Source organism: Stomoxys calcitrans, chromosome 5 (genome assembly GCF_963082655.1).
Source record: "Stomoxys calcitrans chromosome 5, idStoCalc2.1, whole genome shotgun sequence".
Classification (NCBI taxonomy): domain Eukaryota; kingdom Metazoa; phylum Arthropoda; class Insecta; order Diptera; family Muscidae; genus Stomoxys; species Stomoxys calcitrans.
Window position 1 is genome coordinate 129379024 of NC_081556.1, and position 26922 is coordinate 129405945.

Here is a 26922-nt window from a genome sequence, read left to right on the forward strand (position 1 = left end):
GGTTTCACGGGAGCAGCTGTTAACAGCCGGCCAGGTTTGACAGTATTAAGATGTCAGATTTTTGTTTCGATTCTCTTTGTTGTTATCTTCTTTCTCGGATATTATTTGCTCATGTATGCACACGTATTCACACAAGCACACAAATTTCTTTATCTGTGTTGGCAAAACGTCGATCAAATTAATGGTAAGACGGCGAATTGCACCAAATGATTTGTGGTTATTGTACAAATTAGGCCACCTTTAATAGTTTCGCCATGATTTTACGTTAAAAAAAGACTTGTTGCGCAGCGACAGTGGTTGTGTTCTTTTTGGAAATGTGTGTGAAATGTAAATTTCGCCTAGGTGGAAACATAAGTTATGGCGAAATGAACACTTTTCATAAATATTTTCCGCTCATTTTTTTATATGGAGTTTCAACGCGAAAACCGAATATAGTACCAACCTTTACTTATGAAAGTCTTCATAAAAGTATGATGTTTTCATTGAGATGTAGAGAGATTTGTAGTGTTTCAAAAAAGTAACTGTGTAAAATTTGTGTTTTCAACTGCGAAAAACGAATATAATATCAGCCTTAACATTATAATTTCCTAACGTTCTTTTTTTTAACAATAAAGATATAAATAAATAAAAAATAACAAATTTCATAACATAGTTAAATAAAAAAATTTATCATTTAAAACTTATTTCCTTAGGTTTTGGCCGATACCAGGATTCACTGAATAAGGTTAAGCCAAGCGATCAGCCGATATACTTTTTTTTTAATATTTGACAGTACTTGGCATTGAGGATGTCAACTTGTTCTCTTTTTACATTCATTCTTTGTTTACGTTTTCTCCTATATGATGACATTTTCAATCGTCAGATTTGACATCCTTAATGATGTTTATGGGGCCTATCCACTTTATGTTTTTACATGTGACCTAACCTTCTATTAGTGAATCCTGGGCCGATACTGTATATTTAGCAGCCACAGAAAACCAAATCAAAAATTTTTAAGAAGTTTTTGTTAACGTTGTTTATGTACGAATTTAAAAGTATTTTGACATTAAAAGTTCCATCAGCTGCTCTGATGGTTGGTGTTCAAATGTTTTTTTAATGTTTGTCAATTAAAAATATACTAATGTAAGCCATTGAACTGCATAGTTGTTATAATAATTAGGCAGAAAAATCCCAAAATCATCGTCTTGTCATATACCTATGCAAAAGAAATTCTGTTTTGCTGTAGGGTTAATTAAAACCTTCTCCTACCTATATATTTACTGTTTTGTTTATTTTTTTTTATCAATTTCACCGGTTTTCATCTTTCGTTTAAACTCTACATACCATAACAAACATCATCCGATGGAACCCGGCAACACGATTGGTGCTTTTTTCGCTATAATTTAGTTAATAACGAGACAGCACAGAGCCACACATTCCCATGCTTGGATGTTAATGGTGTGAGCACCACTGAAAATAACCAAAAAAAAGCTAAACAATTTTTTGCTCACGCGTGTTTATTAATTTTATACAATTGTTAATTTTTACTATTTAAAAATACAATAAAATTCATACTTGGGATGCAATTAAACCAAAAATACTTAAATTCAATTTATGTGAAAGAGAAAAACGCATGGCGAGAGTGAATTTTATACTCATTCTTAGCTGACGAAAATCGTAAGACACAAATATCATACGACATCTGTACAGCAACAACAACAACAACGGTTATAATTGATGGCATGTATGAATAATACTACATAACATAATGCCTACGTCCATACATGCTCATGTAAACAAAGTAGGTAACGTCACAAATCTAGAGTTACCACTATTAGTACTGCTATTTTAAAATGAGACTTTTCAAAATTGTCAGATAAGAAAAGGCTGATCGACATTGATAGATGTTTGTTTTTCATATCATATGATCATATTTGATAAGTTTTTTTTTGCAAAATGAGCTTAGGGGTGTTGGGTTAGAATGGCAGTCTATTTCCTAAATAAACGAACTTAGACGATACATCTGTTCGCGTTTTCTTTCCAGTAAAAATTTGAAGGAGAGTAGGAACAGCTTTTACTTTATTTTGCTATTTATTTGAATTAAACAGCTATTCGTGGCTGCATATTTCTGCTGTGAAAAAAAACTTCCAGTAGTAATTTGCCAGCTTACAATTGCCAATCTCACAAAATCTAGCTTGCTCTCATTCACTTTACCGCTCTCTTCAGGCAAATAAAGTGCGAAAACGATTTCTAGTACCAATTTGTGCAAATTTGCACATATTTTTGTGTACAAGAACAAACTTAATGTTAGTCTATTGTGATACCACAGTAGCTTCAGACCAGGCCTCCGGTGAGAATCGAACCCATGACAACATCACTGGTAATGCGGGCACGGTGCCAACTCGGCTACCGGGTTGACCTATTAAGGGATTTACTCGTTTAAATACAATAATAAGACCCTCTTTTTCAAGTTCGAATGGCGTGTTTTAGACCTACATAACTCATTGAGAAGCTCTGTAAGTTGAAAGCAAATGGCGCCATAGTTAGTGGAGCGAAAAGATTGCCCGGTAGATGAGACTTGATATATTTTTGGTAATTCTTTACGTTATATGTCTAATAATAGGGCTTACTATTAAGGGTTGGTATTCAATTCTCCTTTCGGAATAGACGCTGAAATTTGTAATTGTTTCGTATTGTACTATAGTATTGCTACTATAGTGTTAGTTTTTTGCCATTTTCCTCACTATAAACAGACTACTACTTTTCGCTGATTTTTTTATGTGGAGTTTGACAGCATTCCGCTCGAAAAACTGAACAGAATACTCAGCTTAAGATAAGAATTAAATTATTTATTTTTTGATGTTATTGTGGCCTGTAATTGCCTAAAAATAAAATAAAAATAAATAAAGTATGCACTTCGGTCCCTGCATTAAAATTGAGCTAGGAGACTTGCGCGCACTTACCAACTTTAATGCCCAAGGCGACAATTCAATTGTGATTTAAGTTTCTTCTCATACATCTGGCAACCTAGCAACCGAATACGTAAACCTGTCTCCGAGTAAAAAATGCGCTTTATAGTAGTATTTTAAAGAGCGTTTTATGTTGTTGCTTTTCATTGCTGAGCTGATCGAATTGGGAAAAAAAATCTCAGCTATTCACGATTGCCGCTCCATATCAGCCGACTCAGGCCATCAACCACACCACCTTCGACGAATGTTGAATTGATTTGTTTTACTAAGCTCCCCAAAGCGGCTACCATTCAGTTTTAATTTAACTCGTCTGAGGTGTAGATCGTGTTGGAGCGCCACCTGTGCAAAATAGCTCCCTGCCATCACAAAGCAAATAGAAACGGTTGGTACTACAACGGTCGGTATTCACTTGAAATACCTCAAAGTCAGAAAACTGTGAACTTTGTTTTCCTCAATGACTTGGAAAGAAACACACATTTTAAACTTTGCTCACTAACGCTATTTTATTGACAAAAAATATATGCATGTCGTCAAATAAATCCAAAAGGGATGTGTGGTATGGTTATGGCGTCTTCAATTCCGTCGTATGCCATACCATGGCGGTGGTGGGGTATAAGAAATTGTTTCTTCTTTGCCTACGTTTTCGTGGTGCCTCTTGACAACGTTTTTTTTTTCTTTCGAAATTTGTGTTATAAAATAATTAACAAAAAAGAAAAGAAGAGCTGATAGCTGACAACAGTTGTGGCGCAATCGTGTTCAAATAGAAAAAAAAGAGAAATTTTTACCGTTGCATTTTAATGGATTAGACGATTATGTGTGATGATCGCGGCGGTGTTGCTGCTGTGCTGTTGCTGATATCAATACCCTTGTCCCTTATTATTGTTGTTACCAATAGTGGTTGCTTTCAGAGATTGTGTATGGAAATTCATTAGCAATCAATGCCGATTGACGCAGTAAATAAAAAAAAAGATCAGTGATGCATTTTGTTACTTAAACCACCTCAGATGATATGCATAGGGTCATATTATAATTATATTATAAAATACTATGTATACATGTGCGCTTCGAACCTACTTGTTTTAATCAACGTTTCCCTCGTTCTTGTCTTCATCAGCTTTTGGAACAATTTGCACCGCCCGCCGCTGAAATAGGAAGAAGCTGTACACTTTTGACAAACTTTTTCAAAAATTTTGTTCATACAATTAAATAAAAATGTCTGCAAAGGCTATTTGCGAGGCCACCGGAAAGGATATCTTGAATCGTCATTTGAATGAAAATGGTGCTGGTTTCCAGACATGCCGTTTTGCCACAGTCAATACGACAACGGATTGGTCCAAATTGGCTGCCGAACAGCCCTGGTTATTGAACACGGTGAGTAAGGTCATATAAGTATATACATATAGGACCCCATTGAACAGACTAGAGGTGAACACAAATAACAAACAACTCCAAAAAAAAAATGTGGCCAGATTTTGGGTAGTGGAAACTTGGAGTAATGTTGCATTCTCAACTGAATCCGATAGCACTTTTTGATTTGAAAGAGGTATCCTCGCTGATGTATAATGAAGTGTTCGAGGGAAACTTCGCAATTTGCTTAATTTTGCTAGTGGACTCGTGATCTGGATCGATTATATGAAAATTAATTATAACGGGACTTAGTTGCTATATCCATGGCAAGACATTGTATTGAAATTGTTTTTATAGAGGGGGTTACATTCGCTGTCGCTTAAGTGTTATTGTGAATAAGATCAGTATGTATTATCTTTATGACCAGCCCCAATGTATTTGGACAATCCAATGAATTTATTATAATATTTTGAAAGAAAACAATCAAAAAGAAAAATAGGAAAAACAAAAAACAAATAATTCAATTTACAGGTTTTTTAAGTATTTTGAAAGAAGGAGCTCTAAAGAAGGGTCACAGTGAACAAAAATTGCCACTGCGATACCAGCAATTTATGACGCATTGGTCTTCGTGTGCTTAATTCTGTTGAGTGTCAAGGCCCAGGAACTCAGCGACTAGGATGAGGTACGTCCACAGGGATCTGGGTCTGGCTGGGCATTTAAACAGGTGATGTGTATCGTGCGGTCCCTGGTTAAAATCGGGACATACATCTTGCACTTCGGGCATAAATCCTTGCTCTGTATGAGTTGAGGCGGCTGCATCTGCCGGATCGTAATTGTTGTCTATACCTGCTTGATATGAGGTTCTCTCTTGTAGCGCTGAACCTCACGCTCTAAATTACGTAGATCTCTAATACATATACGCTGGTGTTTTGGCATATATAATTTTGTGCAAAAGTACCAGTGACTTAATATTCAGGGCGTTTGCAATATTCACACCATACAAGCTTTTCCGAAATGCTGAATAACTCTCGAATCTTTTCAGTCCAAAAACGTTTCTTAGTATCGAATTATATTTTTTTTGTTTTTTCACGTAACCAACACGCAGGGGATGTCCCCTATATATGCAGTGCATTGCGTTGGCCATTAGCAAAGTTGGGGGAAAGAGGGTGTAGTGTTTATTGATATTCGTCTTAAATTTCTGAACGTCGATGTCGGTGGGAAAGAAATTAGCCGGAAGTCGGTTCCACATACGAATGGTTCGGGCGAATAATGAATCGACAATGCATGGTTCGGTCGACTGGCCAATAAATTACAAACGGGTGTGAGTTCCTGGTAAGTCTTGTATTCCTGATGAACATCCTAACGTCAGGGATAAGGAGACGAATATTCCTGGAACACACGCCATGAAAATAACGATAGAGCAATACAACGCTACCCACACTCCGACGATGTTCAAGAGTAGCAATAGAGTTGGATACCCTACTGTCCCAAATCAACACCATCGCTCTCCGTTGAACCCGGTCAAGTAGCTCCAAGGATGATTTTGCATCTCCTGCTTATATATGAGAGTCATATTTAATTCTCGCCTTGATGTAGGTAGTATAAATATTGAGAAGATCAGAAGACGTGAAATATTTCTTGCACCGCTTAAGAAAGCCCAAACACTTGAATGCTTCTTTCGACACTTCGAATACGTGTTTTGATAAACGGACATAACATTGTATCTTCATGTCCAGAACATCAAGAGCATCTGACTGTTCAATATCTATACCGTCGATAGATATAAACGATTATAGTGGGTCAGTAAATCGCTTGTGAGTCAAGAAACGGCACTGCGTCTTCTGTGCGTTAAAGTCTATTCTGTTCATTCTACACCACTCGGAAATGGCCAACAAATCCTGGGAGAGCGTCTCATCCGCAATTTCTTGAGGACTGGGCCTATGGTCGAATGAATATGTATGACACAGACTACTGTCATCGGCAAATGAGTAGACTGGATTAGAAGTCTGTCCCAATAGATCGTCAATGAAAATAAGAAAAAGGGAAAGGACTGAGCCTTGTGGCACACCTGCGGTGCAATGGACTAGTGTTGATATATCGTCCGTGCCCGTAGATTTATTAACGTCGAGATCCGCAAGGACCCTTTTAACTCCACGTGATCGAAAGAATATCTGAATTATCCAACTAGGTACACTATCAATCACATGGAGTGGATGATTGCTAAACGGCAAGGAGGAATTTTGTGCAATTACTTCAGCCAGTAGATTAGCCTTATCAACCGGGTCAGTGAATACATGATCATCCTTAACAAGTTGGGATTGCCGATGGCCCCTTACTCTGTTTACGAATGACCAAAAGCTTTTGCTTCTCCTCGGAAAAGCAATAAGTTTGGCACGAAGACGCTGTTCATAAAGAAACTTTTCGTGTCTAAGTACTCTGGCACACTAAGTTCTTGCCTGATTGTGCAGTATTTTGGTATTGGCATTTTAATATTTATAACAAATGGATTTTGGAATAAATATGCATCTTTTTCCATTAAATCGAGATTTTATTACATATAACATAGACACGTGTCTATGAAAAAAGTAAAATAATATAATAAAATGAGAATACATGCCGATTAGAGCGCGCTCTTTTAGTATTTGACGAACATAAGGCGAGTCTTATAAATACAGAAAGTGACAGCTCATATGATATGTCCGATCGTGTTATAGCAGCTTAATATGACAAATAGATTTTGAAATAAATATGAAAATTTTTCGATTAAATCGTATTTGACGTATAAAAGACAAGTCTTAAGACTACAGAGAGTGACAGCTCATATCACATGCCTGATAGTGTAATAATAGCTTTACCTGTTCTTACTTTTAGTATTAACGCCAATCTAGAGTTACAACATCAGATGACATAATAATAAAAAAAGTATAATGATAAAATTTATTTTTTTTTGACAGAAGGTTAATACTTAGCCAATCACAGCAAATTAAAAAGTTATCGCTATAATTGTGATAAATTAATTAACGACATGTCATATAACAACAAGTACGATAACTATAACAAATAACATAAGTGTTTGTATTGACATTTCACTTGCCCCATATATTTAGGTCTGTTTTCGAAAAATAATTTTCTGTTCGCGTGGCTAAGTGTTGGAATGTATTGCCTGCCAAAATTCTTCCCGCACTCGAATAATTTTTTTCGCTTAAAACTTATTAACTTCTTTTCTACAGAACCAACTTAGTGTTGTTGCTTGATTATTTTTAAATTTTGAACTTGGGACTGGTTTAAAAATTCAAAAATCCAATAGTTTAAATGTTCGTATTATCTTGTTATGGCTGGGGAGCCAATTAAAATGAATTACGGCTAAGATCTTAAAATGTTTTCTTTATGTTAGTTATTTAATTTTTTGGTTGTTTATTTAGGAGTATATATCGTTCTAATACGTTTTTTTGGCCGAGGGGGCTTATATATTTTTATTAAAAAATAAATAAAAACGCCACATAATTATTTTTGAAATATTGATAACTTTTAAAAAATTCCAAAAAAATTTTTTTGAGCCAGTAACGTTGAGCACCAAAGGTATATCAATCCCATGGTAGCCGGTTGTACGTACCGGATAGACCCTTCATCGGCAAGGGCTGCCGCCTCAGTGTATAACACACTGCTACATCAACAACTACAACCAAAGTGTATTACATATCCGTTTTCCTTTAGAGGTTTTGTTACATATCGAAATGGGAATATTTGTTTTTGAAATAATTTTTGTTTTATTAGTGTTCGTAACGTAGTTGGCCTTACACCTCAGAGGTTATTTTATGGCAATTTTAATTTAAAAGAAAAAAATATGCACATCTACATCACTGAAAGCAATCTGATGTTTCCCCCATAACAACGGTGTTCGCTTGCGAGTTCATTGATCTTAAATGATAATATGGCACATATATTTTGCATGAATGAAAGGTTAATGTCATATTATTATATGTATTAATCTTTTCTCTTCACACATACACACCTTTATATTTTCAGATTTCTTTTTTCGCTCTACGTTCTTCTTATATCTTAATAAAGCTGATAGTTCTTCCCCCAAATACCAAACTTATTGCCAGAGAAAGTGGTAAATATAATGTGAAGAGTGCTGGAAAGACACAAATAGACCCGCCAAGTTTTTTATAGGATACACTTATACAGCAGAAGTTGACCCTTGGATATTGCTTAGTGACAGTGTCCAAAAAACATTAAGTGAAAATTACATTCAGTAAATCAGATAGAATAGTCGCCATGTTCTTTTTGTTGTAGCGGTTGAGGTGGCAGCTCTTGCGAAGAAGAAATCCATTAGGTCAATCCGGTACGTACAACCGGCTGACCTGGAATAGGTTGTTGTTGTAGCAGTTTGTTGTGTTCTATTCTTCGTCTGATTGATTCAGCTGAGTGTCAAGAGCCAGTAACTCTGCGACTAAGATGGGGTGCGTCCACAGGGATCTGGGTCTGAGTCGATTGGGCCTGGCTGTGAAGTTAAACAGGTGACGTGTATCGTGCGGTCCCTGGTTACAATCGGAACATACATCGTTCACGTCGATTGCTCTGTATGAGTTGAGGCGGCTGCTTCTGCCGGAACGTAATATATCCAGAACTACTCTGGTTTGCCGGGGGAGGTCAATTTCTTCTGGTGCAATGGGAGGCGTCCGTTCTCCAAGGTCTACATTCACCCGGTAGCCATTTACCGCATCTGCTACTGTGTCTGCGTGAATGTTGTCTAGACCAGCTTTATATGAATTGGTATCCATGGACTGTACTCAAAAATGTTGTGTAAATTTGCACAAATTGTTACTGGAAGTCGTTTGCGTACTTTATTTGCCAGCAAAAGAGATCGGGAGAGCAAACACAATTTTGAGCATTTGGTAAATTAGAGCTTGCAAATTTCTACTGATTTATTTTTCAGCAGAAATTTGTAGCATCGAACAGCTACAACAAATACAAATTTTGCCCATGAGCATTACACTAAGAAACAAGGGCAAACTTCTCACATATCAAGGAGTACAGTCCCATTCAAGTTTAAGCTCAATAATAAGGGCCTCCTTTTTATAGCCGAGTCCGAACGGCGTGCCGCAGTGCGACACGGCTTCGGAGAGAAGTTTTACATGCCATAGTACCTCACAAATATTGCCAGAATTAGGGGGGAAAAACCACCGCTGAAAAATTTTTCTGATGGTCTCGCCAGGATTCGAACCCAGGTGTTCAGCGTCATAGGCCGACATGCTTACCTCTGCGCTGCTGTGGCCTCCATCGAACAGCTGCTTTATGAAATTCAGCTGTTTAATACAATTAATAAGCAAAAGAGAATAAAGCCTGTTCTTACTCTCCTGCAAATTTTTACTGGAAATTTTTTTCTGGAAAAGTAAGCGAAAAGTAAGGTCTCGCCAGGATTCGAACCCAGGAGTTCAGCGTCATAGGCCGACATGCTAACCTCTTCGCTGCTGTGGCCTCCATCGAACTGCTGCTTTGTGAAATTCAGCTGTTTAATACAATTAAAAAGCAAAAGAGAATAAAGCCTGTTCTTACTCTCCTGCAAATTTTTACTGGAAATTTTTTTCTGGAAAAGTAAGCAAATTGCACAAATTGTGCAAATTTGCACAAATTTTTGAGTACACGAACACAACATATTGTGTCTGCCCTGCAATTACGGGAACAAGGCGCATGGTTACGGGTCTACACAGCTTTTCCTGTCTATATTCTCTTCAAGCACATATTTCTTTCGCCATTCCTGGCTATGTCAGGAGCTTGAAATTGGGGAAAATTTCTCCGCTCTGTCTGGCTCCCATTAAATCCGGATTTAAAGAGCAGTGTAAACGCGGTTTTATTATCATGTGCGTTGGTTCTATTTCAAATCATTAATGTAGCCATTCTAAACAAAAATCAACGCCATCTGTATGACATTGCAAAAAAAAATTGCCACATTATATTTGACACACAAATACGTGCAGTCTAAATACGTTTTGAAAAGTTGATTATTTCTCTTTAATAAAGGAAACGTAATTTCATGAAAAAAGGTTGGGCTTACATTTGCATTGTATGTTGCATCTACAGTGCTGCTCAAAACATTAAAATTACAACAGAAATTAAAAAAAATTCAATAATAAGGAGTTGCAATATCCATTCTTTTATTTTTTCCCAACATAAATAGGAATGCAATGCTTAAAAAATAAATTATTTGATGTTTTTGATCGTTCTTTATTGTAATTTTACAAATGGCCGCGCGCGACTTAAAATTACGAAATTGGGCAAATAGGTAAATAGATAATTTTACTTAAGATAGTCGAAAAATCATTAAGTCAAAACATTTGCCACTAAAATAAATGCCTAATCTGTGGTTGTTGCAAATGTTGTGCGCAGTACTGTATCTATTTACCAGCTAGAACTGGATTAACCATACAACAAACCCCGATGACCGCACGAGATTTAAAAAAAATCACATTGTTCGCTGTAGAATTCAATATTTGTTGTTCTTGTTGTTGTAGCAGTGTGTTGTACTCTGAGTACGTCGGTAGCCTTTGCCGATGAAGGATTCCATCGGGTCAATCCGGTACGTACAACCGGCTGCCATGAGATTGACACTAGTTCCTTTTTTTCAACACTTGCCCTTTAACTGCAAAACGTAGAATTCTTTTGTCAGTTAATTCAATATTTTTTAGTGTCGGGTGTGTGTTGTTGTCATATTTTGGCTTTTCTATACGGATCTACAGATTGAGAGTGGACAGACCGCCTGCAATATGTAGTGTGTCTCTATGGGTATGGTGGCATGACGATGCTGCTAAGACTACTTGCTATATACATACATAGTTAAATATACAATATACATACTTTTATGTACATTAACGTTGGACCAAAAAAAAAAAAAAAAATACGCTTAGAGACAGGCAGTATTGGGCTGGCTAATGGTAGTGCAACAAAACGACAGAATCTAAACACAAAGTCTGCGGTTATCAGTCATGTCAAATTTGAAAACACCTTAGTATTGTATTCTTGACTTTAAAGAAATCTTTATAGAAATCTTTAAAGTGATAACGGCCAATTGTTATTGTCAAGTGTGTTGTTTATGTACGCTATTCAAGTTCAGTATGCATCAGCAATTATATGAATAGATAGATAGATGTTTGCCAAAACTTGGAAAGCGTACATATACCTATTTAATAGTTTACCTTATTGAACTATATGAAATAGCTTTGAACTGTTTAACCTTTATATGTTTTGTGTTTCTTATATTTTTCATTTTTTCCATAGAAGTACGCAGTAATACAAAATAAAAAAAAAACCTTTGATCTGCATTAAGAATTTAAACCACATCCAAATGAGTTGACTTTATAGCTGGCATGCAGAACCCTAATGAATTGTTTGAACAACCTTTAAATGCTTTTTATACCCACCATCGAAGGATGGGGGTACATTCATTTTGTCATTCCGTTTGCAACACATTGAAATATCCATTTCCGACCCTATAAAGTATATATATTCTGGATCACCGTAAAAATCTAAGACGATCTAGCCATGCCCGTCCGTCTGTCTGTTGAAATCACGCTACAGTCTTTTAATATAGAGGTATTGAGCTGAAACTTTGCACAGATTCTTTTTTGTCCATAAGCAGGTTAAGTTCGGAGATGGGCTATATCGGACTATATCTTGATATAGCCCCCATGTAGACCGATCCACCGATTTAGGGTCTTAGGCCCATAAAAGCCAGATCGGTCTAGATTTAGATATAGCTGCCATATAGACCGATCTCTCGATTAAAGCTTTTGGGCCCATAAAAGGCGCATTTATTAGTCCGATGTCGCCGAAATTTTGGGGCAGTGAGTTAAGTAAAGCCCCTCGACATATTTCTGCAATGTGGCACAGGTCGGTCCAGATTTCGATTAAGCTGCCATATAGAGCGATCTCTCAATTTAAGGTTTTGGACCAAAAAAGGCGCATTTATTGTCCGATCTCGCCGAAATTTAGGATAGTAAGATGTCTTAGGCTCTTCAATAACTTTCTGCAATTTGGCCCAGATCGGTCTAGATTTGCACATGCCATATACACCGATCTCTCGATTTAAAGTTTTGGACCCATAATAGGCGCATTTATTGTTCGATTTCGCCGAAATTTGGGACAGTGGATTGGGTTAGTCCCTTCGACATCTTTCCGCTATTTGGCCTAGATCGATCAAGATTTGTATATAGACCGATCTCTCGATTCAAGGTTTTGGTTTTCCTTGATACAATGCCCGATGTTCCAGACACTGTGGATGGCACACTGTCTGAGACGCATTTTGATAAAAAGTACTGTACCTCTATTCCTGTTAGTAACGATTGGAACTACAATATCCCAGGCAATAGAAGTTACATAGAGTTCAATACGGTTGGTTCCAAACTAGACGATTAGGCTTTAGGGTGTTCTCTGAAGAATTAAGACTGGTTATATTGAGAAGGTTACCCGACCGCTGTAGTGTGTATTCAATGAAGATCCTTGCGATTAAAGTAGTGGCAGGATGGTTTAAATGTAATCCCCCTTATTCCGGTTGACGAGCGTTATTATGGTTGTCGAAGACGAAAATTCGTGTACATTTTTGGTATCACATAAGTCGAATTCGACTGTCAAATTTGACGAAAACGAGCGATATATAAGTTAATTGCGTTCTAAACTTAATCGCGTTTGTTTGTCGAAAGAGTATGGAATAGTTTTTTTTTTATCAAACTGTCAAAGGCGAATAAGTTACAGAATACCTCGAAGTATGAATTTCGCCTTCGAATAAGACTGCTGTCGGTTTTGCCTTCGACAACGGGAATAGGTGTGAATGTCATAACTACAACTGGCATTAATATCTTCTCAGACAGCCAGTAAATTCCTACAGAACGTATTTCTGAATTCAAAAACCGCCCTCGACTTTCGTAGATCTCTTAACCATATGGCTGAACAGTTCAAAACTCACCTGTTCTGGGTGCCGGGCCACAGAGATTTTCCAGGGAATTGTAAAGCAGATGAGCTTGCGAGACTAGGAACTACTTTACACATTTCAGGGGAACTGAAATCTGTGGGTATGCCTCTGGTGACATGTAAGCTCGGTTAACAGAATCAGGCCCGAAGGGCAACGAATGATAGATGGTCACAAAGGGGGGTTATGAACTTTCCAAAATGATGTTGCCAAATCTAGATTTGAAGACATCTACCGCTTTGCTGGCGCTGGCTAGAACAGACGTCTCAGTCGTTGTGTCCGATCACTGTCTGATCGGAAAACATGCGGACACACTGAAGATTGCAAGTAACGACTTTTGCAGAAGCAGTGAGGACGTCAAGAAAGAAGAGACTATAGAACATCTGCTGTGTGTGTGTCCCGCGCTGGCAGTCAGAGGAGTTCCACTTTAGGTTCTCATTTCTTTGAGAAATTGTATGATTTAGCGGATGAGAACAATGTTTCAACTGTAGGAACTAGAAGGCATCTTCCTCCTTCTCCTGTTCTTGTGGTATCACAGTGGACTATAACGTCTTAGTGAGTGTGAAGGGAGACTGCCACTTAAACCTAGCATAACCTGTCGTAGGCCATTTCGTTTTTGACTATGCTAATGTTAAACGGGAGATCCATATAAGAACAATAAAAACATGAGTGTACAATCATAAAAATCGGTTTTAATCACGAAATTAATTGATCCAATCAATTTTTAATTGAAACTGCTTCAATCACGAAGATAATAATATCAATCAGTTTTTGAAAAAGGTGATGGAAATAATTTTCAATTAAAAATATTGCATATTCAATTAAAAAATGATTGAAAATATTTGAAATTTCCAATTAATTTTTTAATTGGACCAATAAAAAAATGATTGAAATTATCGAAATATCCAATCAATTTATTAATTGAATTAATTAAAAATTTAAATAAAATTATTCAAATGTTATATTAAAATCTTTGCGAAAAAAAGCGTTGCATACGACGCTCCCTCGATTTCGATGAAACATGGTTCACTTATGTAAAACTCTTGGAACACGAATTTCGGAATTATGTTTGGGTCCATGATCACTCCTTAGAAACAAAACACCTACGGGGTTTTTTTTCCAAAAATTAAACAAAAAAATTGTTTTCCGAATTATAAAAGAAAGAGTAGCAAGTCAGTAGCTGTATGAATTACATGCATTCGGGAAGAAAACCCAACAGAAAAAAATATTTATCTCGTGGAGGCTAAACTATCAATAAACGCGATATATAAGTGTTTTTAGTGCCTATCATGGACTTCTAGGTCCTATCTTGGACTTCTAGACTAAAGAATAAAATTTTGTGAGAACGGCTGCGGTTTTCGAGGTTTTGAAGCAAAAGCAGATGTCGGAAGGCATATTTATAGATGCCATATCTCTTGAAAATTCAATTTTTAGCGAATAGTATGAGGTTTTTTTTATTAAATGGAAGTAATGCATATTTGTATTTATCAACCAAATGAAGAGTACACTTTAAGTTTTGTTATATTATAAATAGTCTTTGTTGTTGTCCTCAATCAGGTGACATACGGAAACATGTATGTATGTATTGGTATAAGTACATATTTGTGCATTTGCTTTTTGTGTTTCTTTCCTAACGCCTGTTATTGCAATAGATTTCAACTTGGACATTCAGCGACTTTGTTAAATGCACCCCCTGCAAATGCTAATTAAAAACTAAAATGTTTTAATTTTTTTCTTGCAGCCTTTGGTGGTGAAGCCCGATCAGCTCATCAAGCGACGTGGAAAATTGGGATTAATTGGAGTCAAAAAAAGCTTTGAGGAAGTCAAAAAATGGATCAGCGAACGTATGAACAAAGATCAACAAATCGGCAATGCTGTGGGAAAATTAAGAAATTTCATCATAGAACCTTTTGTGCCACACACAGACGTGAGTAAATAGATTCTGCTAAAAACAATTAAAAGAAACTTATTTTTATTCTATTTTAAAATTTTTATTTAATATGCATTTGTTTTTTCTCGTTTTTTATAGGCCGAAGAAATGTATGTTTGCATTTACTCGCATCGTACCGCTGATACCATACTCTTCTATCATCAGGGTGGTGTCGATATCGGCGATGTTGATGCCAAGGCTTTGAAATTGGATGTGCCCGTCAATACGGATCTTTCTTTGGCGGACATCAACAGCAAGTTACTAACTCATGTACCCGCCGCTAAAAAAGAACGCGTTGCCAAATTTGTGTATGCCTTATACAAGACCTATGTTGATTTGTACTTCACATATTTGGAAATAAATCCCTTGGTGGTAACCGACAAGGATTTATACATATTAGATTTGGCGGCTAAGCTGGACTCAACCGCTGATTTCATATGCCGTCCAAAATGGGGTGATATTGATTATCCACCACCATTTGGCCGTGATGCCTATCCTGAAGAGGCATATATTGCCGATTTGGATGCAAAGAGTGGTGCTTCCCTTAAGGTAAGTCATATAAACCGTTTGAAACTTACCGAATTTTATTTTTGGCATTATGTTTTTTAGTTGACCATTCTAAATCGCAACGGTAGAATTTGGACTATGGTCGCTGGTGGCGGTGCTAGTGTCATTTATTCCGACACAATTTGTGATTTGGGTGGAGCCGCCGAATTGGCCAACTATGGTGAATATAGTGGTGCTCCTTCGGAACAACAAACCTATGAGTATGCAAAAACTATATTGAATCTGATGACATCTTCGCCTAAACATCCCGATGGTAAGGTATTGATCACGGGAGGTGGCATTGCAAACTTCACAAATGTAGCTGCCACTTTCCGTGGCATCATTACCGCCCTGCGTGAATTCCAGCCAAAATTAGTGGAGCACAATGTTTCCATTTTTGTGCGTCGTGCTGGTCCCAATTATCAAGAGGGCTTACGCAAGATGCGCGAATTTGGCAGTACATTGGGCATCCCATTGCATGTTTTTGGACCCGAAACTCATATGACATCCATTTGTGGCATGGCCTTGGGCAAGCGACCCATTCCAACAACAGCGAATGCTGAATTTTCCACAGCCAACTTTTTACTACCAGGCGGCCAAAATGCCCAGCCTGAATTGCGTAATCTAACTGGAGATACTGGCAATGGTAAGTCAAGGCGTACCCTCTATATATAGAAAATTTTTTGTTTTCAGTTTATGAACATGACATGTATGATTTGGGGGTGATAGAAAAGATTTCATGGCCATATTTAATAAAAAAAAATATGTAACATAACAAATGTATATATCAGGGAGTGAAATTATATCTCTAATAACACATGGTCAAATAGTTTTTACAGCATGCACTACTAATATCTACTAAAACCACCATCAATAAATATGCGTGCAATACAACAACTTTTTTTGTTGACAATTGTAGAAAAGCAAGCAAGCATTTTATGATCTAAAACCATTACACCTAATATGGTTGAAAAGTCTTCTAACCAAAGACTAAACGCGTCCATGAAACGACAACAGTTCGAAATTTATTTAAGAATAATCGATATGTACATTCAAATGTAATCGGAAAACAAGAAAGAATTCATCGGGTCAATTCGGTACGTACAACTGGCTCGTATCACATTATGTGTGCTATTTCAACTAGTGCAATATTTGACATGTCATAAGACAAAAACATATACAGTATATTTTGCTTTAGCCGCTATTACACGGCATGTAGTTGTTTTATGACATGCCACTTTTTGTATTCACATGTTATTTAAACTATTTTTCAAAATTATTTATTTACATACGATTTATCATTTTTGCTATCATACCTGTATGTTATTTTTGTATGACATAACCTAAAAATGTGAGCAAATCAAATTTTGTATACGTAAAAATTGGTACAGTTGTGAGAAAGTCGGTTAAATCATAAACTTGTGAAAACAATTCATTTTGCGGTTGCTTTCATTTGACTAACAACAAAAACCGCTGATTTTTGAGTGTCACAAGATACCTACATACCGTGTAATAGAGCCTTTATAGACCACACCGCATATAGCAGAATTTAAGAATTTAAGTAGTACAATGTATAAAGTTTTTTCGTCGAATATTATCAATTTGATCAATTTACTCCTAAATCGTTCATTCTGTTGTCCATTAGCGATATTGCTCATTTTCGCTTAAAAACCATACATATGGAGCTCTCATTAAAACTGGCAAACTATCGATAATCGCAACATTCAATATTTTCGATATTACGATATATTTCAAACGAAAACGAGAAGCAAAAATCAGGAGATCGATTAATATAGAAGCAATATAAAGTTACACCGAATAAACCCAAGTTTAATAAAGTCAGTTGGAACCCATGAGAGAAATCATTGTACAAAATGTTAGTCTAATCGGATGAAAATTGCGCACTCTATAGACGTAATGTGTCTTAAAGGATACATTCACTGTCGGATTGCTGATTTTTGTTTTTTGCAAAAAAATGTAACTTTTACGATAGTATCCATCGGATAAATATCGTTTGGTATTCAGTCAAAAAATAAAATATCGATAGTGCCATCGATGTTTTGCCAGCTCTAGCACTCATAGCATATCATACATACAATTTATGCAAGATATAATCCACTACATAAGAAGTGAATTCACTTTGCATTTAGAATTCGTCTGAAGTGGACGCTTCGGGATTCGGTGCATAGTCATCGTTATACTCAGTACAGTTATAACTGTACATTGTTTTTAATTCTGTAATTTTATTACACGTGTTTTTATATACAGTTGGTGGGGACACCAACTTCGGAAGTACAACCTGGCATATAGAGTCGTACTCTGCCATTTCAATTAAAGTCCAAAAAAAAAAAAAAAAAAAAAAAAAAAGAAGTGAATTGAAAGATCGAATTATATGGGAACTATATCAAGTTATTGACCAATTTAGATCATACTTGGCATAGGTGTTGGAAGTCATAACACAACTTAGGACGTCAAATCTTCCAAATTGTATTGGAATTGTGCGCTCTAGTCGATAAGCCAAACATGGATCGATTTCACCCATTTAAATTTTAAACACCCATAAATTTAATTTAAATATTTCGAGCGCCTAAATATACTCGTTCGAAAGTTATTGTGTTTTCGACATACAAACAGAGAACATCGCTAGATGAACTCAAAATGTCATGACGATTAAACATACTACACGTATACATACTTTCTAAGATCTTAGATGAATATTTCGAAGCTTTACAACTGTGTGCAGAAGAAAGTATACTATGGCATATTTTGCCCATGAACATTCCACTAAGGAACAGGGGCAAACTTCTCACATATCAATGAGTGCAGTCCAATTCAAAGTTTATGCTCAATGATAGCCGAGTCCGAACGGCGTGCCGCAGTGCGACACTTCTTTGGAGAAAAGTTTTGCATGGCATAGTACCTTACAAATGTTGCCAGCGGTATCGAGCGGAGAGTCTCAGTGAGAGGCCGGACGGCACCGGCTCTTACACAAATACTGAGACCACATGACAAAGCGAGTTATGAGCGCCATCGAATAACCAATGGCCGCCGACCGGAACGAGCTTGCTCTTCTACAGTAGTTTAACGAGGATCCACATGAAAATGTGGTTACAACAACTTATTTTAATCATTATCATCATGTGAATAAAAAGAAAGGGGAAAATCTTATCCACTATCGGATTCTCGAATTCGATGACAACCTTTACAAATAATCCAGTTAACACTGTGTTTCATTTGCGACACATGAAATCTTTTCATTCACTTAATTAACACATTAATATGCTAATAAACCTACATTTTTATACAGAACATATTGTAACAATACTTTACATCTTTTTCGTCTATTTTTTGTGCGTTTGTGAAAATGCGGTCGATAATAATCTCTTGTTTTATGTAATTGAATTTAATGTCTCATCCAATACCATGACATTACGAAAAACCGCCTATTTTTATAATCTAACCGTATTACAATACATGCTCATCCATCATCTCTCGGCAATTCGCGTATCACATACATCCTTTATATATTTTGTTTACAATTGCTATGAAACCATTATCCATATCTGTAATTGTGTTTTGTTTTTGTATTGTGTACTGTGCGTTTTTATTCTTGAGATATTTTTTATTTTATTATTTTGGTACCACCTTTTTCCCATTACTGTGTATGTTCCTCCCCCACCACCCTACTATCGTTTGACGGATTGAATCACAACACCACCATCATCTCCTACGTCCGTTACCGTATACAATATATCCTGTAATCGCTGTGTCTCGTTGCTCGTGATCGTCCACTACTCCACTACCAATATTCTTCTACTGTGTGCCTGCGAACATTTCTATTTCCTTAAATCAAATCCAATCAAATTGAACAAATCAAAATCAAAACCATTCATTTTTGTGTGTGGTACAACCAATCTAAATAATAATAAAAAAAAAACAACCATCATAAATCACAAAACACACACCACCGCACCCCCAAAATTTGAATCGAATAAAATCAAAACAAAATCAAAGAAGGTTTAGGTTCACCCCAACAATCGATTAAACTACCACCTATCTCGGCAGATGATATGAAATTCAGCAATAATGTTGCTGCCCATGGTGCCGTTAGTACAACACGCAAATTCTTTACGAACAAAACCAAGGCCATTGTCTGGGGTATGCAACAGAGAGCTGTGCAATCTATGTTGGATTTCGATTTCATTTGCAGGTAAGTGAAAATTTGAAAAATTTTGTTTTGTTTTTGCAGTTTTTCGAAAAATTTTGTTAGGCAGTTGATTGAAAGTAGTTTTTGTAACACGCTTCGTAGCGTATTTTTACTTGGATGGATATCACACAAATGTCCCCAGCATTAGTGAGTGGGTAACCATGCCTGGAATATTTTCTCATATTCTTGGGATTTGAACCCGGGCGTTCGTTGTCATAGGGGGACTCTGTAACCTCTGCGCCACGGTGGCTTCTCTTATATTATTAGCTAGGTTCTATTAAATATTTAGATGTTGCAACTCTGCAACTTGGAGGGTTAATGAAGCAGGGGTATTTATTTGTAGGTTAGGTTGAAAAGAGGATGCAGATATTAATCAGCCTCAAGCCACTATAAGCTAGCAATCTGGCTTGTTGTGCGCTCTAAAAACTAAAAATTAACCCCGAAAAAGAACATTTTATGTTTGGAATTCAGTGCTACCTACCAAATCCTTAATTGTTTTCCATACCCCTAAGTTGGTTTATGTCTGGTATTGTGTCCTCACCTAATTACTGGTGTATTTTAGCCGCGAAAGCCGGGCAATGACATGGGAAAAGCTCCAACATCTCATGATCTCAACACATGCCTTACACATGCTATCACTTGCCGCACCGATTTTACATGAGTGAGGTCGTCTTCTCCCCCATAGGATTTTCGCCGTTCCACTCGCCCACTCCCCTAACTCGGACTGCGTCGACCCGAAAGTCTTCGGGTTAACCAAGTTTATTGATGGCAGTCCTCTGGCCTTTACCGCCAAATCGTCTGCCCTTTCATTTCCCCTTACTCACTTGTGGCCCGGCACCCAAACGATGGGGATTTTGCCATCCTCAGAGAAGGCGTTAATCTCCTTCTTACACTGCAAAACTGTTCTTGACCTTACCGTCCTGGTTGTTATTGCCCTTATGGCAATTTTACTGTCGATAAAGATGTTCACACTCGAAGTCCACGCGATAGCACCACACCACTTCACGCATTCCATCATCGCCCGAATCTCCGCCTTTAGGACCTGGGTTCCCAATGTAGACCCCTAGCTTTGATCCATCCGTGTAACATGATCTTCCAGATGGTAATACTAGGGTTCCGTCTATCCAAGACTATGCCGATGGCGGCAGTGCCTAGCACTCGACTTCAAGGTTCTTCTCAGGTATCCGATCGGAAACCTCTTCCCTTCCTTCCAGGTGTCCTATCGTCGCCTCAGTATGACGATGGTATGAGCTGCTCCCATCCTCAATCCATTCTCTCATCGCCTTAAGTCTTAAAGCCGGAGTGGCTGCCTTACACCTAATGTGTGTGTTAATGGGTCTGATATCTAGAAAAGTCTCCAGTGCCCTAGTGGGCGTGGTCCTCATCGCTCCGCCTATGCCAACACAACATGTTCTCTGAACCTGTTGTATGGCCCTTATGTTGCACTTTTTCTCCATAGCAGTCCACCAAACTACTGAGGCGTAAGTAAGTATTGCTCTAATCACGCTCCTGTAGAGCCAGTGGACTATCGTCGGATTCAGGCCCCATTTTGAGACTACGGCCCCTCTACATAGTGCCCAAAATCTGTGAGCCTTCTCAGTACGCTCCTGAATGTGACACTTCCAGTTCAGTTTCCTGTCCAAGATCACTCCTAAGTATTTGAACTTGTCAGATATTGAAATCGTCTTATTGAGGAAACGTGGTGAGTTAAATTGGCCACCCTTCGTCTTCCTCGTGAACAGACATATTTCAGTATTCTCTGGGTTAACATTAAGACCTCTGGGTCTAGCCCAGCCATATGCCATATGTAAGACCCTTTCGGCCCTTCTGCATAGCTCGTTCGGATCCTTACCCCTTAGATGTTTTATAACATAGTCTGCGTAGCAGACAGGTTCAAATCCCTCCTGAGCCAGCATCCGTAATAGGTCATTTATAGTGGTCACCCATAGGAGTGGCGATAAAATCCCCCCCTGTGGCATGCCTTATGCAACTGTCTCCCTTACATTTATGTCATGGGACACACAATTTATCCACCTGTTCATTAGCATATGGTTTATCCAGGCAATCTCAACCGACCTTCCCTTGACATAGGCATGCTGTTTGTATTTGAGCAGTTCGCTGGATGTCCTGCTCTTTGTCCTGGTGTCCACAATACGTTCCATGGTTTTGAGTAGAAAGGATGTAAGGCTTATGGGTCTGTAGGCCTTTAATGTCGCATAATTTTCCTTGCCGTGATTGGGTATAAATACCACCCTTACCACCTGCCAGGTTTTTTGAAGTATATGCATGTTCTAGACACGCTGTGAAAATATTGTTCAGATGAGGCGCTAGATAGTCTGCCTCTTTCTGCAGTAACGCCGGAAATGTTCCATCAGGTCCGGGTGACTTAAATGGTTTGAAGCTCCTCAAGGATTCCTTAATTATAAACCTTCGATCAACGTCATTATTCCAAGATTTCGGTGTCTCCGTGAGTCCCGTCGTATCCTGTGGAAAATAGGTTTTCATCAAAAGCCTCAACATGTCCTTTGTTGTCTCTGCTCTCACTCCCATATCGTCTACTAAAGTTTCAGTTTGGACATGGGTTTCTGAGCGAACCAAGATTCCAAGATTCCGGTGACTCCGTGAGTCCCGTCGTATCCTGTGGAAAATGGGTTTTCATCAAAAGCCTCAACATGTCCTTTGTTGTCTCTGCTCTCACTCCCATATCGTCTACTAAAGTTTCAGTTTTCAGTTTATTAACGCTATCGACCTGTTCGTAGAAAAGCTTCCAGGAGGCTTTTGTTTGTAAGTCGAGTTTATTTGGTTAGGTAGGTATACAGGAGCAGTGTATTTTGTGGTCTCTGTTCACAAACGGTACACGCATCTAGCATTAGTCCTTATCCAATAGAAATTAAGGTTTCTATTGGATAAGGTTTACGGAGGTAGATTAACTTCATTAGGGGTTATGAGGGGCGTATCATCACCCAGAACGGTATTTTCTCGTTAGCTTATGTTGTTTTCATACATGTTTCATACATTCAACAAGAGCTACTGCTGATGATTGCTTTTATATGTCGTTTTTTGTAATGCCGTTACATGCCAAGCAAACATTTTCGATTGTGAATTTTTACGCGAATTTTCTTCTTCCAAGAGTCGTAGACGATTCTGAGTTTTTGTTGCAGCAGAATGTTGTGTTCTATCTTTCATCTGCCTCATTCTGCCGAATATTCACGAGGACCACATTCACCCGGTAGCTATTTACCGCATCTGCTACAGTGTCTTCATGAATGTCTAAACCATATAGATCCACCTAAAGGCTTCTGGGCAATGGATGCCTATCCACAAGATGATAATTGGAATGGTCCCTGCTTAGGCAACATGTAGTAATGTTTTCACACGGATAGGATATTTATCTCCTGATGAAGGTGGTCCACCAGAGAACTGAGGAGACAGCCAGTCACAGTTCGAAGAGCGGCATTCTGACAAATCTGGATATTATTCCACTGCGTGTCACATAGTTGAGGTACTATGCCATGAAAACTTCTCTCCAAAGAGGTGTCGCACTACGTCACGCCGTTCGGATTCGGCTATAAAAAGAAGGCCCCTCATCATTGAGCTTAAAACTTAAATCGGATTGCACTCATTGATATGTGAGAAGTTTGCCCCTGTTCCTTAGTGGAATGTTCATGGGCAAAATTTGCATTTTTGTGTCACATAGTTGACGAGAACACACTGGCGGAAACATGACTCCATCGACTTTCACATTCAACTCATCTATGACCTCATGCGTGTATGTAGGAAACAATGGAGCTGAAGATTTTGTAGATCTCTGCAAATCTCTTGTAGCACAATAAGTTACAGTCAGGTAGACCTTGAACCTATTGCAAATGCTATCAATGGGGATAGGGACCGATGCCAATATCGAACAATCGCCCTGATAAGATACGATCTCAATGCCATCTGAAGGGGCGGGAATAGAGGATAGTTAGAGGTTGAACAATGCAGGAGATATCATCCCGCCTTGGGGGACTTCCTGTTTCCATTTCTTATCTCTACATTTCACAAATTACTGACGACTATATATTCGTGTCGCAGCATTTTAGGCCTGGCTGGAGGGACGTGTTGGCTATGTCTTCAAATAGTTTGGCATGGAACGGGTAGTAGCAGAGTGTTTAAAGATAGGTTTAGGACAGCTAAATACTCCACTTCAGGCAAATGCAGACTTTTCAGTATCAGTGTAGAGACACCGTCGGGGCGCGCGTTGGATGATGGCGCCACGCATGACATACATAACTTCCTCCCCGGTAAATTGTAATGGCTTTCCATCAGCTCAGAGAACACATATACGACGGGTGGCTTTCCTTTTTACCTTGTCATTCTCGGGATGTTCAATAAATTGACTGTTGAATAACCTGGCACATTAACTTTGGGTCAGTCGCAGTCGCCAACAGTGACTTAGGTCCTGTCATCCCTACTTCCGGTATTCGAGGGTGACTTAATAGATGTTTAGAAGTTAAAATAGATATTTAGAAGTTAAATTTCTTTTATGGTTTCATTTAAAAGCTTAAAATTTTTATTTTAATATCAGCAGACAGTGTTGATATCAGTAGACTACTTTCTCTAGGTGTAGGTATCCTTGAACTGCCTTGAACATTTCTTTGATTTTGTGTCACTAACACATCGTCGAGTTCAAAAAAAGAGGATATTTAGCAGGATGGCCAATGTGTTTGGATGTGCCATTGCCGTAGGAATCAAAGTTATGGTCAATTTTTATTGAAAGATTTAAAATTTCGATCGCAAATGACCAAACATGAACGCATTGTTTTTCTGTTTCTATTTTAAAACAAAGATTTTTGTTGATTGAACCCCTGGAAGATATCAAAAATTTATGGGAAGCCTTAAACTACTCACTGTTAAGAATTTCAGCGAAATCGGATAAAAAATAAAGCATTTAAGGGCATTAGACCCTTTATCGGTAGATCGGTCTATATAGCAGCTATATCCAAATATGGTCCGATTTGGTCCGTTCAAGAACTTAACTAGCGTGCATCAAAAAGACGCATCTGTAGAGTGATTACAACAGACGGACGGACAGACACACGGACATCGTTAGATCGTCTTAGTTTACGGCGATCCGAAATATATATATTGGGTTGCCCAAAAAGTAATTGCGGATTTTTCATATAGTCGGCGTTGACAAATTTTTTCACAGCTTGTGACTCTGTAATTGCATTCTTTCTTCTGTCAGTTATCAGCTGTTACTTTAGCTTGCTTTAGAAAAAAAGTGCAAAAAAAGTATATTTGATTAAAGTTCATTCTAAGTTTTATTAAAAATGCATTTACTTTCTTTTAAAAAATCCGCAATTACTTTTTGGGCAACCCAATACTTTTTAGGGTCGCAAATTGATATTTCGATGTGTTTCAAACGGAATGACTAAATGAATATACCCCTATCCTAAAATAAAAAATAACAAACAACAACATACAAGAGCAGCGGTTGGCGGTACCTGAGTCACAATGCTTCAAGAATTCCATCCACACAATCCACTTAGGTTCGCTTGAGTTAAATCAAATAGAAAATTTGTAGTTTGTTTCTTGCCGACACCTTGCAGTAAAGTAGCAATTCTAATAACGAACATAAAGCATATTCTGAAACATTTGCCTTTGAACCAGTCAATTTGTTTTCTTATATACAACAATAAATGATTGAATTGTTTTTCTCTTTGTACCTTTTTTGCATAGACGAGATGAACCATCTGTTGTTGCCATGGTCTATCCCTTCACTGGTGACCACAAGCAAAAATTCTACTGGGGCCATACGGAAATCTTAATTCCTGTCTACAAGAAGATGTCAGATGCCATTACTAAACACAAAGAAGTCGATGTTATGGTTAATTTTGCTTCTTTGCGTTCCGCTTATGAATCTACACTGGAAGTATTGGAGTTCCCTCAGATTCGTACCGTGGCCATTATTGCCGAAGGTATACCCGAAAATATGACCCGTAAAATGATATTGGCAGCCAACAAGAAGGGTGTAGCTATTATTGGTCCTGCCACGGTGGGTGGTGTGAAGCCAGGATGTTTCAAAATCGGTAACACTGGTGGTATGTTGGACAATATTCTTCACTCAAAACTCTACAGACCTGGTAGTGTCGCTTATGTCTCAAGATCTGGTGGTATGTCCAATGAGTTGAACAATATCATCTCTAAGGCTACCGATGGTGTGTTGGAGGGTATAGCCATTGGTGGGGATCGTTATCCTGGTACCACTTTCATGGATCACATTATGCGTTACCAAGCTGATCCTGATGCCAAACTTTTAGTTCTATTGGGAGAAGTAGGTGGGACTGAGGAATATGAAGTTTGTGCGGCACTTAAGGATGGCCGTATTAACAAACCTTTGGTGGCTTGGTGTATTGGTACCTGCGCTTCCATGTTTACATCGGAGGTACAATTTGGTCATGCTGGTTCATGTGCAAATTCGGATCGGGAAACGGCCACAGCCAAAAATAAGGCTCTACGTGAAGCCGGTGCATATGTTCCAGATTCGTTTGATTCCTTGGGAGATTTGGTACAACATGTGTATGCTGAGTTAGTAAAAACGGGTCGCATTAAGCCATGTGAGGAAGTGCCACCTCCAACCGTACCCATGGATTACGCTTGGGCCCGTGAATTGGGTCTTATTCGCAAACCAGCCAGTTTCATGACTTCCATTTGTGATGAAAGAGGCCAAGAGTTGATTTATGCTGGCATGCCAATTAGTGAAGTGCTGAACAAAGATGTGGGTATTGGCGGTGTTATTTCATTGCTGTGGTTCCAGCGTTGCCTGCCTCCATACGTTTGTAAATTCTTTGAAATGTGTCTCATGGTTACCGCTGATCATGGGCCAGCGGTGTCAGGCGCCCACAATACAATTGTGTGTGCTCGTGCTGGCAAAGATTTAGTTTCGTCGGTGGTCAGTGGCTTGTTGACAATTGTAAGTTGCATAAATTTTGATAAT

At 38.1% G+C, this 26922-nt stretch overlaps 1 protein-coding gene across 5 annotated transcripts in view; it reads left to right on the forward strand.

Annotated features, from left to right (window-relative positions):
• The window catches only part of LOC106080979 (ATP-citrate synthase), a 30947-nt gene that overhangs the window by 2649 nt on the left and 1376 nt on the right, over window positions 1-26922 (forward strand). The window contains exons 1-7 of one of the 5 annotated variants that reach the window (XM_013242629.2): window positions 3240-3330; window positions 4063-4319; window positions 15002-15187; window positions 15290-15739; window positions 15800-16382; window positions 19751-19946; window positions 25665-26898. In XM_013242629.2, coding sequence (XP_013098083.2) covers window positions 4161-4319; window positions 15002-15187; window positions 15290-15739; window positions 15800-16382; window positions 19751-19946; window positions 25665-26898 — 2808 coding nt within the window. In that variant the 5' untranslated portion in view covers window positions 3240-3330; window positions 4063-4160. Of the gene's footprint in view, window positions 1-3239; window positions 3346-4062; window positions 4320-15001; window positions 15188-15289; window positions 15740-15799; window positions 16383-19750; window positions 19947-25664; window positions 26899-26922 lie in introns of those variants that run through there. The other 4 variants (XM_059370621.1, XM_059370622.1, XM_059370620.1 and 1 more) reach the window with 4 other exon arrangements.